Raw genomic sequence first — 18,877 nt, 5'->3', positions numbered from 1 at the left:
TTTGGCAATGTTCGTGTATGTAAAATGTTGATGTGCTGGGTCCATGTGAATCTAACATACGAACAGATATGAGGGGAAAGAAAACCTCTGTTATCAGAGGACAAAAAAGAAATCAGCCTAATCACACTTCAATTTTATTTATTTTTTTCCCTAGTTGCAGATGCGGAAGGGTTTGTAAACAAGTTTCTAATCTACATACTGATGTACCTGAATGGGGCATAAAGTACATTTGGTCAGACTTGGCTTGGGAAAGGCAGAATAAACTTCCTAATGCCTGTTCACCCATCTTAAATACTGAATAGCTACAGAATGAAATTTACTCCTGCAATTTCACAGCATTTTAAGGGAAGCTATATCGTATGTCTCTCCTGACAGGATCTGATTTTCTTAATATATATGCCCAACTTACCCACTCTGTTCAAATGTATATAAAACTGAGTGAATACATTTATTCTTGAGAGGTAGGCTGCATCATATTGGAGTCATAGATGAATTAGGCTTTTGCCAAATTCCTTCCTTCCAAAGGATGGAGTTGTAAGCTGAAGATGGCATCGACACAATCTGCTGTTCTTGCTCCTAATTTGGTCTTTGATGTTGGTTTGCTTCCTTGTTCCTTTATGCAGTCAAATTCTAAAGTCAGTAGACTTCTAAGTGTCAGTAGCACTTCTTATCCGTGGGTTCATTTTGCTTTTCAGTTAAGACCAGCTTAAGAACTTCAATCAAACATTACTCAAAAATATGTGGGCAACACCCTGGGTTTTCCAGCATCTTGCTTACTCCAGGGAGGATAAATCTTTCAGTTCATCACAGGTTATCCCAAGCAGTGTGTTGACTGTGATGAACACTTTTCAGAGGCTTGGTCAGGCATGAAGTTGGATAAGTTTAAAAACCAGGAATTATCCTGCACCAGGCCCAATGAACTGCCATAACCCCTGTACTACCATAATCCTCACCTGTTTCTCAGCCTCTTGCTTCACCACCACCCGTTCAAAGAAGAGGTGTTTCTGTTTAATCTCCCTGTTTTGTCCCCATCACCATGTTATGCCTTTAATATTTCTTCTAGCTTAAAATCATATTCCCCATGATCGTTTTCAGAGTCTCATATGAGCTTCTTCCACCCTGTGCTTTTGCTGTCTTTTCTTCCTACTCTTGCTTTTGTTCCAAGTCCCCTCTTCCCTGCTGGTGTGCAAAACTCACTTCCTCCTTTGGGGTATTTTCAATCATCCGCCCTAGATTTGTTCTGGTGTACACTTCAAAGACTGTCGCCATATTTCCTCTATCTCTGCTGCACTGAATGAACGTTGCCTTCCTTGCTATGCATTATGAAGAGTCATATTGGTGATCTTACACGTCTGCATGCTGAGATGTTAAAATGCTACCTGGTGACTCATCAGCACCTGTGCTTTCCTGGGAACTTTCATGCTCAAGTAATGACAGAGCCCATCTTGTTCTAATTACAGAGGTTGACTTACATGTTTGTATGGCTGCTAGCCAGTTCAGAGCAGAGAGATGTGGCTGTTAAACACCTGTAGGGCTGTGTTGCTGACTAATGACTTTAATATTGCTTTTTTTCCCATCTCTTTTTCAAGTGTTTGTTCCTCTTACTCCACGCATCCTTAGTTTGACACCTGACTTTTCAACTTCCACATTAAATCTGAAGTGGAGCGATAATGGATTAATCTTCCCATACGGACTGGATGCTATTTGGCAGATTCAGATACTTCGTAAAGAAGCAACAGAAAAAGTCACACAAGTAAGTCCTTTTCTTTCTCTATTAAAAATGTATATGTATTTTTTGCCCTTGGTAATACTGTAGGAGATCATTTGAAGAAAGCTGAGAATAATGAAGTTTGTAGAGCTTTGCAGAACCTGAGTGTAGGCATGTTTCTGCTAGGCAACCTTATGAAGTTTCAGTTGTAAGGACACTGGCTACTGTCCTGTCAGTACTTATTCATAGTCACAGCATGTTTGTTTTTAATCTAGTTGCAACCGCAGTTATTCCAGGATAATTTGTAGCTCTGTTTTATAACTTTTGGGAATGGAGAAAAGATAAAATGTACAGCCTGGGACTAATATCAGAAGAGTTTCATTTTGGAATAGTTGGAACATTTCCCTGCTTGGGAGAGGCCTGGGCTACTGGGATGCAATATATAGCTTTTAAAATGCATGGCAAGCTTCCTGCTCTCTCTCAAATGTCTGCCCTCTGGTATTTCTGGCTGGCAGTCTACTTAGCTGGTGGGCTGTTTAGTATCTTAGGCTTCTGCCCAGGGAAATTCACAACACAGTTCAAAGTTAGGTGGGACACTCCAATCACCTATCAGGTTTTTATGACTTACTTCACTTAATTTGCAATTCTGTTGACACCTGGGAGGTCATATGTCATTACTAAGAGGTGTTCATAAACTCTTTCTTGGTTGTTTTTTTCTTTTTTTTGGGCGGTAAAACTTTGTAGGTAACTTACTACTCAAAACTGACTCATGAAGACACCATTCTTTCTTGGAACTGGACATCAGATATGCCTCTGGAGTGTACATCACACTATGTGAAGATTCGCTGTTACATTAATGCAACACAATTTGCTGGCCCCAAGGACTGGAGTGAATGGAGCCCAATAGGAGAGGTCCCTGGTATGTTTGTTCCCTTGCCACCACATGGCTTTTGTTGCTTTATGAAAAGTAAGCCAAAATCAGATGAAGAGCATTAGGCAGTGATTGACTGCTGCTTTTGGGGGGTGCTTTGATTAGAGAAATAATGCAATCATTAGTTAATGGAACCTAGTAAACATTGATTTGTATGCATTGGAGTGCTTCTGTCATGTGTTAGCTGATCAGCACCATGGTTCTGTTCTTTGTTTCTCTTGTAGGAAAAGATACCGAGCCCAACGGGAGTGGGGTGTTTCCTCAGGACGTTGTGGTGGCAGTAGGTTCAGATTTGACAATTTGTTGTGTCCATGAAGAAGGACAGCAGATAAAACAGATGACTTACGGACCAGAAATATATCCAATGATACCTCTGAGTAGCCGGAGCAGTGCAATTAGAGTTCTGAATGCCAGTGCTTCAGATGCCAGTGGAACAAATGCAGTGTGCACACTGTCCGAAGATGGGACGGATGGAGCTGTCTTATTTGTAGGATGTATGTATCATTATGTTTACTAACCTTGGGGAAAAAAATCATAATTTTGAAACTCTTAGGGTTCTGCTGGAAACCAAATATTACTGTGGCTTTTTTCCCCAGACTTTTTGTTTCTGAAGTTTCAGTTGGGATTTTACTGCTTTGATTACTCTGTGGAAGCTCAAGCCCATGGAGAAGACACCAGGGTTGGGAGGATGAGGAAATAATCATGTAAGCCCTCCATTCTTAGAACCTGGGCCGGTGCTTCTCTCTTTCGTATCTTTCTAAGGTGCTTCTTAATGATCTGGAATAATTAGTTGTTTATTGCCACGAAAAGATTAATCTGCAGTCTCCATCAGTTTAGGTTTTACATTTGTTCTGTTTTGGTCTGTTGCAAGGCAAGAGTAAGAGCAAGAATTGTAAATGAAAACATTAATCTTCCAACCATTCAAATTTAAACAGTAAAACAGTTACACTTGCAACAACAACAGATGCTTATCCAGAGCAGTAGCTCCCTGGGAGCTAGTCACAGCGAAGGAACCCAGCTGACAGTTCCTCTTTCCTGGAAAATCTTCTAAACATTCTTTTAGCATTTTCTTTAAATATACTGAATCACTGTGTATCTTCTCTGTGTAGCCATGCCAGCCTCAGAAACCTCTTCCACATACAGATGCTTCTTAAAGCAAACAAGTGAAAGTAGCTGGTCCTCTTTCCCAAAATTGTTCACTTTAGAGATTTGTGAGTTTTCTACCCAGGGGTTTTAGAATCCTGTTCCACATTACAAATGCCTGCTTGTGAAGTTAGTGTCCTTGTGGCTGATGGAAAGGAGAGACTGAACTAGTTTTGAAAGTCTGTTCCAAATTTCAGCCTGTGTCTCCTGTCACTGACTTTGTGTATTAAGTATGTAGCAAATGCAAAGCAATCCAACTTCATATGACTTCCCAGTGAGACTCCTTTTTTTACATTATTTGTGCAATATTTTCTATTGTGGAAGAATCTTCCTGCTAAATAAGTCAGTGGTTTATAATCAGAGGCTGTGATAATTCCACAGGTTTCTACCATACAGTGATTTTGAAGAGCTGGGATATGGTCAAGTCTGTTTCCTGACAGCATTTCTTCTAGTACCTGCTGAGTGGGAAGGGAGAGAACTTGCCATGGTGTTCTCGCTTATGAGAGACATTTTGGGAAGAAAAGATGAAGTAAATGTGTATGTACATCACCTTAGTTAAGTCTAGGTCTGGCAAAATAAGTGATCTTCTTGGCCTGCTACTCACATTCTGAACTAAGCCTGCCACAGTGACCTTTTATGTTAGTGCAGGTAGATGGATATTATTGTACTATCTTTTGGAGAAAAGTGCATGAGACTTGAAATAAGTGTTCTGATTAGTCTTACATTAGTATGGTTATCTTCTCTGCTGGGATCATTGAATATCTTCTCCAGGTAGGCACTCGGCACCACTCTAGCATGGGAGCAAAGAGCAAGCTTTAAAAGAAAAAGATGGGCACTTCCAAGGCAACAGTGAAGGAGACAAGCCATCTGGGGCTTGCTTTAAGTTCCAGATTCAGTCTGGAATTCATGCTGAAGGGAACATCTCCTTGACACAACTTAGAGAATTCAAAGCAGCAGTGGGGTTGGCACATAAGAAAATGTGACGCACATGCAACAACATTCTTACATTGCTCAGTGGCTACACTGATGCTCAGAATTTTGGAACAGTCTTGGCAGAGTTTCAGTGAAACACTTGCAGGTCAGAGCCTGGAGCTTGCGAACATATTGTGTGTGATTTACCAGATTACCCACCCACTTAGAAGCTTAGAGTAAAGTGTTTGTCAGATGGGGCTGATAATAATTACCCATCTGTTTTACTGGTGTTTTCTTTTAAAACATACTATTTGTATGGTTGGAGCATAACAATTACCATGTATTTCTGAGGTACTCAATCTAGACCCAGCAAAAATGAATGGTGATGATTTCAGGAAACTAGCAGCCCAACTGCCCCACTAGGATGGTAAAACATTGGCTAACTGTTCTGGTTTCCTTTTGTGCTCCAGATGCCCCTGACATTCCTGAAAACCTCAGCTGTGAAACATCCAACTTCCTGATAATAAAATGCACCTGGAAACCAGGCAGACCCAGTGGACTGTATGGAAAACGACGTACTAAGTACAGTTTATTTGAAAGGTAAAATCTTTCAGCACTAAAAGGAGTAGAAAGGTAGAACTGGAATATATCCGTTGCTGCCTATGACTTACTGCACCATGCCTGTTTAAATAAGATATTCTCCATTGTTTAGAGCCTAAAATACTTCTCAAGTTTTTGTGCAAACTGAACTAAACTGGACTTGGAGAACCCTTGCCCAGCTCTGCAAACTTTCAATGGAAATTAAGGATGACTTTTCCCAAAGACTTACACTATTATGAACTCCTGAGAAAGTGAAGAACTTAGTGTGTCAGGCTGCTTCCCACATGTAAATGAAACTAATATGAAAGTACAGGGAGATAGTAGGTATTATTCATCGATTTTTAAATATTTTTTGTATGCAACCTGTATCAGATCATCTATCAGACATGTACTGAGTTTCTGCTATGCAAATGACAGAAACTCACTGAAGAGCAACTGTAAGACAAGCCATGGGGCATTTCTCAAAAGCTGCTAGAGAAAATAGCAATAAGCCTGCATCTGTTCTCCTCCTAGCATTAAGAACTGGATAGTGTAGAGCAGGCAAAGTGCATGTTACTTGGAAAACATTGAAAGGGATGAATTACACTGGCATATCCATAGAAAGAAGTGAAGACTCATGTCCCACTAGTATGCCTTATTAGGCCACGTGAAGCCTTAAAAGTGAAGAATTGTTGTTTTGGAATACAGGACTCCTTGGTCATTAGGATTAGAAGTTAGTGAGGAGTTAACAAAATTCCTGTGGCAAGGAGGCTCCCCTGTCATGCCAAAGGAGCAGTCAGGGAAAGGAGCCAGGAGGGGCCTGAGTCACAGAAACTGATGGGAAATGGAGTCTCATAGTGGTTTTGAAGCAAGTTAGAGGCAATGAGGGTTGAGTTATGGTCACAGATGTAGTTCAGAATGCTAGAGTTAAAGAAGTCATTGGGTAGGATGCAAAGAGAGGGACAAAACAGAGCAGGTATTCAAAGGAAAGGAGCTCCAGTCACTGGCTGCCCATATTCAGCTCATAAATGAGGATGTAGTTCAGACTTGTTTCACTCAGCCCAAAGCTGTGAGGAGATTAATGTGATGTCTTTCAGGGTAAATATTCTCATCCTTGTTCTTAGCTCACACTGAGCTAGTGAAATTCTGTTTCAGTAGAATAGATCATAGTGTAGAGAGAGCTCAGAGCTCAGGAAAAGCGCCTGAAGGAAGGAATTAAACTTCTGCTACTGAATTTTATACAGATATTAATTAAAGCAACTTCTGTATATGTACATACATACAGAAACACACTTTAGATTTTACCCCTGAATATGTAATTCTGGTCTTGAATGACTCTTCTGCTTTTGATTTTAGAAAAAACTGGGACTCACGGATGCATCCTGGGTAACAAATCATAGTTTAGATTTGGCAGGGTTGATAGAAGGACTTTAATGTGTGTTGCATCTCCCTAGTTCAGAAGGCAATTAAGAACATTCTTTAAATGCAGATGTATGCTGATCTAAACAAAGATACTTTTAATCAGAATCTTAGTTGTGACTTGTGAGGTGGTTTTACAGGACCTACCTGTTTTCCAGGCTTTTGAGAAGTGAGAGAATGGAAATGTTAGGCTAGTGGAAGAGTTTCACGTGAGAACAGGGCGAGTCATGACTGATACCACTTTAACCTGTGTTGTGGTGTTAGATATGCTTCTGCAGTCACAGAATCACAGAATCACAAGGGTTGGAAGGGACCTCAAAAGATCATCTAGTCCAACCCCACTGCAAGAGCAGGGTAACCCAGAGTACATCACACAGGAACTTGTCCAGGCAGGCCTTGAATATCTCCAATGTAGGAGACTCCACAACCCCCCTGGGCAACCTGTTCCAGTGCTCTGTCACTCTCACAGTAAAGAAGTTCTTCCTGATGTTAACGTGGAACCTCCTATGCTCCAGTTTACACCCATTGCCCCTTGTCCTATCACTGGATATCACTGAAAAAAGCCTAGCTCCATCACCCTGACACCCACCCTTTACATATTTGTAAACACTGATGAGGTCACCCCTCAGTCTCCTCTTCTCCAAGCTAAAGAGACCCAGCTCCCTCAGCCTCTCCTCATAAGGGAGGTGTTCCACTCTTTTAATCATCTTTGTGGCTCTGCGCTGGACTCTTTCAAGCAATTCCCTGTCCTTCTTGAACTGAGGGGCCCAGAACTGGACGCAATATTCCAGATGCGGCCTCACCAAGGCAGAGTAGAGGGGGAGGAGAACCTCTCTTGCCCTACTAACCACACCCTTTGTAATGCACCCTAGGATGCCATTTGCCTTCTTGGCCACAAGGGCACATTGCTGGCTTATGGTCATCCTCCTGTCCACCAGGACCCACAGGTCCCTTTCCCCTTTACAGTCAAATCATGATGTAAGCCATGTGGCAGTGAACCCATCATTCTTTACTGTGTTTTCAATCTAGACTTCTGACTGTTGTTTGAAATGATCTCATTAAAAAATTAAGTTGTCCCCTCTCTTTTTTTACTTTGCAGAATATCTGGTAAAAATGTTTCATGCAAAGTCAATGAAATGAACAGAGAGCGTGTCTGTGGCTTTCCAGTACTGGCTGATCAAAAAACCTACGATTTCATATTAGGTGTCTCCAATCCTATCGGGCGAACAGAGTCATCACTTTTAGTTGATTTAACTCAAAGAAGTAAGACTTAAGAATTGCAAAGACAAAAAAATACATGTTTACTGCATGCTAACCATTTGCTTGTGTTGAGTTTGAAGAACTCTGATATGGTACTCTTGTCCTTATGTGCTCTATTGTCACCAGTATTTTGCCATGTTTGATAATTTGCACTTCAGAAGAAAATGGCTTAGGACATATCCTGAGGTGATGATTAGGTGTACAGGGAGAAGTCAGTTCTCAACAGCAGTGCTACCAGATTGCGTATGCTGCTGTGTGGGTAGATGCTACTTGTGATCTAAGACTTAGCCAGCTGGTGTTTATGGATTTCTTCATATTCTATTACATCAGTAATTAAAATTTAGATGTAACTTTATGAACTGTATGTAACCCTGTACTTCAGTGTATGCTTATAGGGTAAAATACTATGCAGTTTTACAACAGGATTTGGAATATTCAAAAGTAGCACTAAAAGGTAAAAGCTAATAGCAGGACTATTACCTGCTATTGGTAATAGCCATGATCATCTGCTGTTGTGGTTTGTAGAAAGAAATAACTTCTTTTATTAGACCTTCAGTTTGAACAAGGAAAGAGAGAAGATGACCGCCTTGTTACTGCTGTCTTTCCCATCCTTGCCCATCTGCCTCCAAAACTGCAGCTGATGATTCAGGGATTCCTAATGGTCACAGCATTCTGCCATTCTCTCTGAAAAATTCACAGAAAGTGAAAAAAATTGAATAAATTTCATCCATGACCGTGGTCCTCTGAAAATAGCTCATGTCCCACTTTTTGATAAAAGGAAGTACGAGTGTAAATGCTTTTTTGGTCTCCAACTCCTTATGCTCAGCCTTAAGTAAATCTGTTTCCATGTTTGAAAGCTGAGAAGAGCGTCAGGAGTGAAATTGCTTGCAGGTGCCTTCCCAGCACCAGCTGTCCTAGCTGCTGATCAGATCACTATCCTGATTCTGTCTGATCTTTTAAAATCAGGTTTTTCTGAACTAAAATGAATATTTTTCTTGGTATTGAGGTGTTTGATTTTTTTTGTTTGTTTGTTTTTTTAAGTTCGTCCAAAAACACCAGAAAAGTTAACTGTTTCTGGGAACAGCCCTACAAGTGTCCATCTGCACTGGTTTATAAATGGCAGCTTTGCTGAGATCAGGCTTCTGTGTCAAATTGAAATTAGCACTGGTCACTCTGAGCAAAAACTGGTAAGTGTTGCTTTTAATGGGTTCTTTTTAGAGGGGGCTCAAGTGTTGATCTTTTTAACTGAACTAGTCACATTTCAAATTCTTTTCTCTCCTAAGAGCTTCATTCTGATCATCTTGTTAAATGATTAATCCAATAATAACTAGAAGTTCATCTACTAAAATTGGAAAAGTTCTACTCATCTCTGTTATAGCCTGCTTTCTTTTTTTTTTCTTTTGGTTTGTTTTAAACATTCTAAAGAGAAGTCATATTACCCACCATGTTATTCAGTACTTGGAGAAGGTGGATAGTGCTTTATGCTGACCCTTTAGTTAGTGGTCCATGTACTTTGTCCTTCCTGGTGCAAATATATTAGCAAACACATGTTCCAGGACATGCTGCTGCCTGCTGACTTCCACAGTGGTTGTTTCAGAGGGCCTCTTTATAGTCTGTCACTGAATTTAGAATCATAGAATCGTGGACTCATAGAATAGCTAGGGTTGGAAAGGACCTTAAGATCATCTAGTTCCAACCCCCCTGCCATGGGCAGGGACACATCACACTAAACCATGTCACCCAAGGCTTCATCCAGCCTGGCCTTGAACAGTGCCAGGGATGAAGCATTCACAACCTCCCTGGGCAACCCATTCCAGTACCTCACCACCCTCACAGGAAAGAATTTCTTCCTTATATCCAGTCTAAACCTCTGCTGTTTAAGTTTCAACCCATTACCCCTTGTCCTATCACTACAGTCCCTAATGAATAGGCCCTCACCAGCATCCCTGTAGGCCCCCTTCAGATACTGGAAGGCTGCTATGAGGTCTCCATGAAGCCTTCTCTTCTCCAGGCTGAACAGCCCCAACTTTCTCAGCCTGTCTTCATATGGGAGGTGCTCCAGTCCCCTGATCATCCTCATGGCCCTCCTCTGAACTTGTTCCAACAGTTCTATGTCCTTTTTATGTTGAGGACACCAGAACTGCACACAATACTCCAAGTGAGGTCTCACGAGAGCAGAGTAGAGGAGCAGGATCACCTTTGACCTGCTGGTCATACTTCTATTGATGCAGCCCAGAATACGGTTTTAATTTTTTCTACCCAGAGAACAGTTTGTTTGCTTTCTGTCAACAGTTGGCATGCATGTGGCTGCTATAGGGAGCTGCTAAACATAATGGTACAGAGACAGGATAGGGAAGGATTCTCCCACTGGCTGTATCAGGAGAGAAGGTGGTATTTCTGGTTGGAGATCAGATTTTCCAGCATTAAATCTTCCAGCTGCCCAGCTTTGGTGCTCTGTGTCACTGACAGGAGCTGCGTATTTTCTCTGCTGACTATCGGAGTCACTGAGGATACTAACTTAGACACAAGCATCAAATACAGAGTGAGGTGATGGGAATATAGCCTCTTCTTCCGTATTGCCTAATATAGCATGGGATGATCTGTGTCACTGAGAAGCCTAATGGCAGAGCTGCATGTTCAGTTGGCCTGAGATTCATCCCAAATTCTGTATTTGGCTTCAGGTATAGTATTTCTGACCAGCTTGGGTATGCATATGCTGAATTGGCAGCTCTTGATGCATACAGCCTGAATTTGTAATTTGAGTGCACTAACCTCAGAGGCTGCTTTTTACAATGTTGCTTGATTTTTAGCAGTATTCGATTACCCACTGCATTTAGCTGCCCATTGGGCACAGCTGTTGAGCACAGCCTTGAATAAAGTCATTCAAGCCACAGAAGTGATGCAGCCAAGACTGAAGATAATTGTTATCTGCATTGCCTTTGAAATAATATGGTAGTAGCTAAAGCATGCTCTGTAAGAGTATTTTTAAAATATTTTCAAAGCACTTAATGATTGTGGGAAACTTAAGCTTTTATATTTTCTCTGTAATGACATGTGTTAAGTAGTAACCAGAGATTTGCAAAGAAGTCACCTTTTGGAATTAGCTGAAGAAGGTGGCTTTTAGAAGTATATGAAAGCTCTGGCAGATGAGCTGTGTTGGGTTTTGGGGTATAGTCTGATCCATCATCACCCACAGTTGTCTGCAAGTCTCTGCTCCCAACAGTTACTGCTTCTAGAGCCGTCAGCAGGGTAACGAGCACACTAGTGTCACTCACCCCACACTCAGTTAGCTTAAGCTGCTAAAAAGTAGATCTGCACAGTTCTGTGTAGCCAAAGTGACATGTGAAGCCTGTGGCATGCACTTGCTTGGGAACTGTGCTAGCAGGTCAGTCATCTGGGGCAGTGGGATATGGTCAGGTCTTAGGCTGCCGCAGCAGTTTCGTTCACAGCACCTGTACCAGAACCCACGGCTACAGATATTTTGAAACACAGCAAACTGCTTGATAGAAACTTTTACAGCCTTGGTATATTGTCCCTGGTTGCTTAATAAAAAAACCTCCAAGAGTTCTCTGTAATAAACAAAAGTAGCTGTGAAATTGTTACAGGATTTTACATGGTATTTTGAGGATGTTTTCAGAAGCTTTTCCATCCATCTGAGAGATTGTTGGCTTTTTTTTGTGTTTTTCAAGTTGTCATTTGGCTTTAGAAATGCACAATTAGTTGCATCTTAAAATCGCTTGGAGTCCAGTTTTTGGCAGCTGTGATGCACATGTGTTATAATTAGATTCAGTAAAAAGTATTCCCAGGCTTAGGGTTTCTTTAAGCAACCATGAAACTGAAACTCCCTAGACTCGCACCATTTTGGGACTAACAGGAGAGACTAGCCCTGTCACAAGAGCTGTGAACAGAGATCACTTGGGTAAGGCTTAGACACTAGCTTTTGGAGGAAAAAGGGCTGCCTAGGAAAAATACTGCATGATAAACAACTTGCTCAGACAGATTGTCTTTAGTTTGCTTCTGTGCATGTGTCTTAGGAAAAACACCTCTGTCCACACAGTTTGATGTGCATACGCACAGTGGAAGAGTGGGTTCTGAATACCAAAGTTGAAATCCTGGCCTACCTCAGTTTTGTTGAGTATGGTTGAGAGGGGAATTGGATGGGATAGATGGGAAGCAGCAGCCTGCTACCGTGTGTGCAGTTCATCTCTCCTCTTCATTCTGTGCATCTCAAAGGTGCTACCTACTGTCATTATGACAATTTCTGTGCTATAGCTATAGCTTTATTTTGCTTTGTATGGCTTAGTTTTGTCAGAGCTCTGAAAATCTTTACTTAGGGTGACTGCATAGGAAACATTTTTATTTTTCATTAATTTATTTGTAAGACTTGACTGCAACTTTTTTTTCAGTGTCAGTATCCCAGGGACAAATTCCACTTTTTCAGGTGTTGACTTTCAGCATAATATGTCGACGCAGGAGTCATGGACCACGCGGAGACGATCAATGTGATCAAGCAATTGCCAGAGTTTATTCAGATACAGTGCTCCTTTTATAACCTTACACCCTTAGGTTTCTTATGTCACAGCCTTGTATACTGAGCTCTAATTGGTTAGTCTAGAGGTTACTACCGTTTACAAAGCTAATGTTTATAACTTGTTATAATTGCGATTAAATACCTTACTCTAAAAATACAGTGGGAAACTGCAACCTTGGCAGAGATCATTCTCTGCACGTTTTTAGTGGAAAATTACAGAGGCCTAACAAAACAATTGACCTTGCTTATGCCTGCCAAAAATCTTCTTACTTTACAGCAATAAAGCTCAGGGTATCGGGATTGCTCACTACATGGCCTTGGCTCTTTAAGAATTCCCACAATAATATAAGAGCAAAAAAGTTATATGTATCATGTAATTTTCTATATATTTTTAACAGCACAATGTCTCCATGCCTGGTGGAAAATTCTCAACTCACACAGCTGAGCTGAATTCATTGCATCCGTATACGAAATACCAGTTCAGGGTGCGCTGTTCGGCTGCTGACCACTTCTGGAAGTGGAGTGACTGGAGCAGGGTACAGGAGCACACAACATTAGAAGCTCGTAAGTTTATTTGATTCTTTGATGATAAAATGTTGAACTTGTGAAACTATGCATTTTAAAATCAGACATCTGAAAAGCTAACTTTTTAATACATGGTAAATTGTCTATTGTGAAACTTGGTGGGAAAAAAAGCCTCTTTTTTTTTTTTCTCTTTAGCTCCTACAAGAGGACCAGATATCTGGAGAGAGAGAAGTCCTTCTGGGAAAAGTCTAAAAATCTTCTGGAAGGTAGTTAGGGCATTTAAAGTTTAAAAATATTATGTAATATAACTCTGTAAAACATTATTTCCTCATGTATTTATAAATAAGTGAAGTTTATAGTCAGTCAACAAAATGGACTTCTTTTCTTAACTTTTTATAGAACCATTGAGGCAAATATTTTTCCCCAAATGAGACTATTATTAAAGTTTTATAATTGAAACATTGCATTGAGATGCATTTTGCATGGGGAATTCAGTTGTTAGTACATCTCAGTAGAAAATTAAAAACTTACTAGCTTGCATGTTAATTTTCAGAAGTCGCACTTGAGTAGTTGTCTTTTCTGCCTCACAGTTTCATATAGTTGTTAGAGTAAATCAGGACATTAAATTCCTTTTATCCTATGTTTTTTTGTTGTTTATTCCATTTCTGGTTTAATAAACTCTTGATCTGCTCGTAGCCTTTATCCCTTTCTGAAGCCAATGGAAAAATTGTGTCTCATGAAGTGTCCTGCTACCTGCTAGAGACACCATTGGAGCATAAAGAAGTCACTGAACCATCAAACAGTACAGAGATAAAACTTGGAAAAAATGACTGTGTTATTAGTGTTGTAGCCAAAAACCATGCAGGCTCATCTCCTCCTTCGAGAATAACAAGTGTGGAACTTCCAAGTGGTGAGTGTTCTCAGCAGATTGCTAAACATCTTCAAAGCTTGGGGAATACCTGGGTGAGGTTGTTTATTGAAAAATAAGAGATACATGCTTTGTTTTTTTGTTTGTTTTCTGGCTGATTTCCCCATTCAAATCTACTGAGTGGGAGAAGACAAAAAATTGCTGCTTTGCTTTTAGGGTAGCATCTTGCCAATTAGCTGTGCTCTCTGCATTAAAGGAGGGTGCTAGTGTGCAGTCTCTGCAGCTATTTGCATTTTCCTGAAGGGCACCCAGCTACAGCAAGAATGAGGCTTCAAAGCACTGGTGTTGATCTCTGATGTTTAGGGAGCTCAGTTTATTTCTGTGTGTTCTTGTTGAGACGCTGAAAAGTGTTACATGCTAAAAAGTATCAGAATAAAGTTTTTGGGGTATTGTTTTTAAGGAGAGAATTGGCACTTCAGTGCCTCTGAGGTCTGCAGGAAAATATTAATTGGGCTGCTTGGTAAAGTGTTGGCATCCTTGTGCTAGGAGCCACTATTTGAAGAGGAGTTATGACTTCAGCTTCCCAATTAAAGCACTGCCACTCTTGCTGTGGGCTTTTGTAAATTGAAATAGATGAGCCAGATAATGATTTTCTGCTCCAAACACTGAACTTGGTGAGAAGTTAATACCTCATGTGGCTACTGAGAGTCCATGCTTCCCTGTGCACCAGGAGTGTAATCTCCCAAAGCCCAAACCTTTAGTTCCAGATCCAGCTGATGCTCTGCAGGGAGGACAGGTTTAGAGGCTTCTCTCTGCTTGTTTGCCAGAAGCATATACATTGCTGCCTCTCCTTCCCAACCCAGAGAACAGGTATCACCTTTGCTTGCTTTGCAGTTCAGGTTCTGATAAGATAGGGCCACTCTTTCAGGAAGGTATGTGCTTTGATTGAGATTCACAGTGAGAATAAAACCAAATGTTTCTATGTGAAGGAAACACATTTTCTTAATGTTTCTCTTGCTTCTCCAATTCTTAATGTTTCTCTTGCTTCTCCAAAACACCAATACCTAAAAGTCCATTCTCAGTCTGCTCCTTGGAGGGAAGAGTAGTTGTATGGAACAGCTGAATGAATGAAAATGCTTTTATAGCTCTCTTTCACAATAGAGAAAGAAAGAGACTCTGTGAGTTAAGGAGGTCTTTGTAATAGGTTTGCGGTGTTGGGCAGCTGATGGCAGCTGGAGCTTTGCATTCATTTGTAGTTCTCTCTCGGGTGTCTGAGGTTCCCTTTGCTGTTACCCAACTTGTACTCATTGAAAGTTTGCTCCCAAGTTGGTATAGGAATTATCTGAGTCACTGACTGGAGTCATGAAAGATGACTCATTTGGTGAACTGGATGACATTTCTGCTCAAACATCTTTTCTGACTGCTTCCTGTGTACGGCCTGTAAGTGCACTTAATATCTGTAAGAGCAGTGGATCTGAAGCTTGAGACCTGCTGAGGTTTTGTGAAAACTGAAAACACAGCTGAAAGGTAGTGAATTAATTTGTCACTGTCTCTGAAAAGTGCTCTCTAGAGAGTCAGGGAGTGTAACATGGCTGTTACAGGCTGCCTTGCCACATTACTACTGTAGTACTTGTAGTTATTTCTACTAGTCTAGGTTGCAGCTATAAATACACCAAAATGAGTAGTACTGCCCTGGGTAATTTTCTAGTCATCTGGCTCAAGAAATAAAATTGAGTGTGTTATATTTAAGCATTTTTTTAGAGATTAAGTGCTTCACTGTCAGTTAAAAGTCTTTCCTGTAAATAGGAAAATTAAAGCAGTCTAATTAGAAATATGCTCTTTTCCAGCATCATAGAAGTGTAGTTTCACCTGATGAAGTAGTTTTTAAGGAAAAGTGTTGAAAGACTTCTGGATTTGACTTGCTTTTTTTAATCATGTCTGTCTTTCTTGCCATGAGCAAGCTAGTTGAAGATTGTATGCTTAGCTGTGTTTTAAAGTTGTTTAGAAGCAGACAGTCCTGTGACATCCACACATCTGTGACACTGAAGTTTTCACAGGACTGGTTCTTAAAAACTGCCCTTTCCCTTCAGCCTTTCATAGTTTATGGCTTTAATAACATGAAATAATAGACTCAATAGGGAGCATAAATGAGAACACTGAAAAAGGAAAAACTGAAACCCTGAGATTGTTTTTGCAGATCTGTTGTGGGGCCACCGCTGTTATGGTGGCCTTTGGAAAACATCTCTTAGCACAGCAGGGTCCCATCTGATGGACAGCCATGGAAGAAAGCTGCAGGAATCAAGGGTCGTTCCCAGATCTGATCAGTTCAAGGGCAGCTAAATCTTTGATAATCAGAATCAAGAAAAACAGACTAAATAAAAACAGACTAAACTTGCTTTTTTAAAAATTTATTTTATTTTTCTATTTACCATTGGTAGACTGAAGCCTTCACAAAGTTCACCAGGGACTTGACTTTTGTTGATGATTCTTGGTGAAAAATGGTTGTCTGTGGTCGGGCAAGTGATAGCAAGACACTTTGAAGGAGACACAAAGCAAACTGTTTGATGAAATGACAGTAGGAATTTATAGCTGGAGGCTGCTGCCAAATTGGTGTCAAGTCAGATTTGAACCTGACATCTGCTGCAAATCCTTACCTAGAAAAAGTGCTTTTTAAGCCAGTCCTGAGCTAGAGCATTTCTCGTCATCATACTTAAGGCTGGCTAAGGGATATGCTGCAGGCTACAGTCTCATTTCCAGCACTTCACAAAGCCTAGCTGAGTGCACAGCTTCAGATTTCACAGTACCAGGAGCGCACCTCTTGTTCTTAGAAATGGCTGCAGTTTATAAATCCTTTGTACTGTGGCTGGAAAGCTTTCTTCAGAGTGTCTGCTCTCTGATGGATTTTTATGTCATCTTTGTTGCAGACAATGTCAAAACAGATCGAGCCGTGGCAATGGGGAATGGAATTTATATTTCTTGGAATTCTTACCCTAACATGACCTGTGGTTACATTGTAAAATGGTGTCATTCATCTGGGTCTGAACCCTGTACTGTGGACTGGCAGAAATTTCCTTCAAACACAACAGATGCAGTGATAAAGTCTGGTAAGTCAGAAGTAATTTTTTTTGAGTCTTTCTGGTTGAGAGGCTGAGCAGCGAGTGGAATGAAAGCAACCAGTGCAATAGGTTGAAGATTGTTGCATTGATGTATGCTTGTGTATATAAATGAACTTCTTGGTACTGTGTTCATTTTTATTTCTCATACTTGCCTTGCCAAATCCAAATATCATTCTTCACTTAATTGTTCTCATTCTGTGTTTAGTAACTGGTTTGAAATTACCTCTTCTAGCTACGCCCGCAAATTCCTAACTCAGCTTAATGCATAATGGTTAATCTAGGGTTTGGGGTTTTATTTGAATTCTAATCATGAACAGCGGTGCTCAGGATGAGGGAAGACTAATTTGTTGTTTTTACATGAGGCAGATTTTTTTAAGTGTGACCTCCATGTGTTGGCTTGCTGTCAGCAATTGAAATTTCCTGTAACAGGGCACATTCCAGGTCTCTAGATGCTGGTAGGCAGACCAGGGAAATGAAACTCAGCTGTGGTGGGACTCATAGAAGCAGAGAGGAAAGAGAATACCCAAGAAAGATGTAGGATTTTTCTCTGCTGTCTGAATGGGTGTATATTTGCTTTTTAGAAGAATTTAGTATATAAAGTCTCTATTAGAGAAAAAAACTTGGAGCTGTCTACATAGCAAATCCAGGGGAGAGTAGGAACTGGGGAGAGGCAGTATGTTTTCCTGCCTGTAATTATAACACTGTGTCCATATTGGTTTTGGTTGTGTTAGCTAGAGCTTTCTTTTTCTAAGCAGACAATACTAGGTCTGTCCAGTAATGTGCTGCTGTGGTCCTGAGCTCCTTCTGTGGGATGCTTCTTGCAGCACAGTGTGGGAGTTGCTAGGCTGCTAGAGCTGGGCTCAAGCTGGGAAATACAGTTCTGTGCTTAGTCCTGCCAGAAGAATCTCTCAGGCTGGACCTGAAATCTTGCAAAACCCACTTGACTTCGTAGAGTTTCACAGTGACATCTTGTTTAGAAAAAATCTTGAAAGTAATATACACCCCTGGCTTCAGAAAATCCCAGAAAGTGGTAAACTATTCACACTTTGTAGTACCAAACACCTCCACCAAAGACATGTGGAGCAGAAACTTGATGACTATCATGTACTGCAAAGTCAGTTCAGGCCTGGATTTCATAGCTAAAGTGCTTCACTAACACTTTTGGGAGCTATCTGAATTTCTTTTTTAGCATTGTTGTAATAAACCTGATTATTTCAAAATGAGTTTTTATTTCTGAGGAGGAGACAGGATCTACATGGCTGCTGTGGGAGGAAAGGAAGGCTGTTGTTTCTGGTAACTTCAGTTTGTGTTTCCCCATGGAAAGCAATTTATGCAATTTGAGAAGCTTGTTTTGAATCCTGTTTTTTTAGAACCAAAATTTCTCTAGGAGCTAGATTTGCTTACTGTTCCTAAAACGTATCTAATGGCATAGCTTTTACAGGAATTACAAGTAGGGATAGTATTTCTATATACACTTTGGTCTAAGAATTTCTAATTTTTTAGTACATATTTAAATAAATCTACATCATGTGAAAGCTGCAATTATCACCTGTCACAAGTGAAGTATTCTCACAGTGATTTTTCTCTTGCAGCTCTCTTTAGGCCTGGCGTGAGATACAACTTTTTACTCTATGGCTGCAAACCCAGTGGATATCAGTTATTGAAAAACATAACGGGGTATATGAAAGAGCTACGTAAGTGCATTTTATCATTCAGGATCTTTTACAAAGTGAATTTAGATGGTGTCTGTTTTCAGCTAGGTGTTGGCAGAAAACTGAAACCACAATCCACATACAGTACTACTGATTTCTGCTTGATTTTTGTATATAATTCTAATACATTTCTCCAGCCACTTCGAGTTCCCAGCCTGCAATAACCCTGTGTT

At 40.5% G+C, this 18,877-nt stretch overlaps 1 protein-coding gene across 1 annotated transcript in view; it reads left to right on the top strand.

The window, feature by feature from the left end:
* LOC101870057 (LIF receptor subunit alpha) overlaps nt 1–18,877 on the top strand; it is a 49,421-nt gene that overhangs the window by 24,489 nt on the left and 6,055 nt on the right. Inside the window, exons 6-16 of the mRNA XM_034072777.1 lie at nt 1,590–1,753; nt 2,453–2,627; nt 2,864–3,133; nt 5,165–5,294; nt 7,792–7,955; nt 8,994–9,139; nt 12,882–13,047; nt 13,204–13,274; nt 13,705–13,918; nt 16,801–16,980; nt 18,585–18,686. Of these exons, the coding sequence (XP_033928668.1) occupies nt 1,590–1,753; nt 2,453–2,627; nt 2,864–3,133; nt 5,165–5,294; nt 7,792–7,955; nt 8,994–9,139; nt 12,882–13,047; nt 13,204–13,274; nt 13,705–13,918; nt 16,801–16,980; nt 18,585–18,686 (1,782 nt within the window). The remainder of the gene's footprint in view (nt 1–1,589; nt 1,754–2,452; nt 2,628–2,863; nt 3,134–5,164; nt 5,295–7,791; nt 7,956–8,993; nt 9,140–12,881; nt 13,048–13,203; nt 13,275–13,704; nt 13,919–16,800; nt 16,981–18,584; nt 18,687–18,877) is intronic.

Source organism: Melopsittacus undulatus, chromosome Z, assembly GCF_012275295.1.
Source record: "Melopsittacus undulatus isolate bMelUnd1 chromosome Z, bMelUnd1.mat.Z, whole genome shotgun sequence".
NCBI lineage: Eukaryota > Metazoa > Chordata > Aves > Psittaciformes > Psittaculidae > Melopsittacus > Melopsittacus undulatus.
The sequence above is the reverse complement of the archived record's forward strand: the minus strand, read 5'-3'. Positions and strand labels throughout refer to the sequence as shown.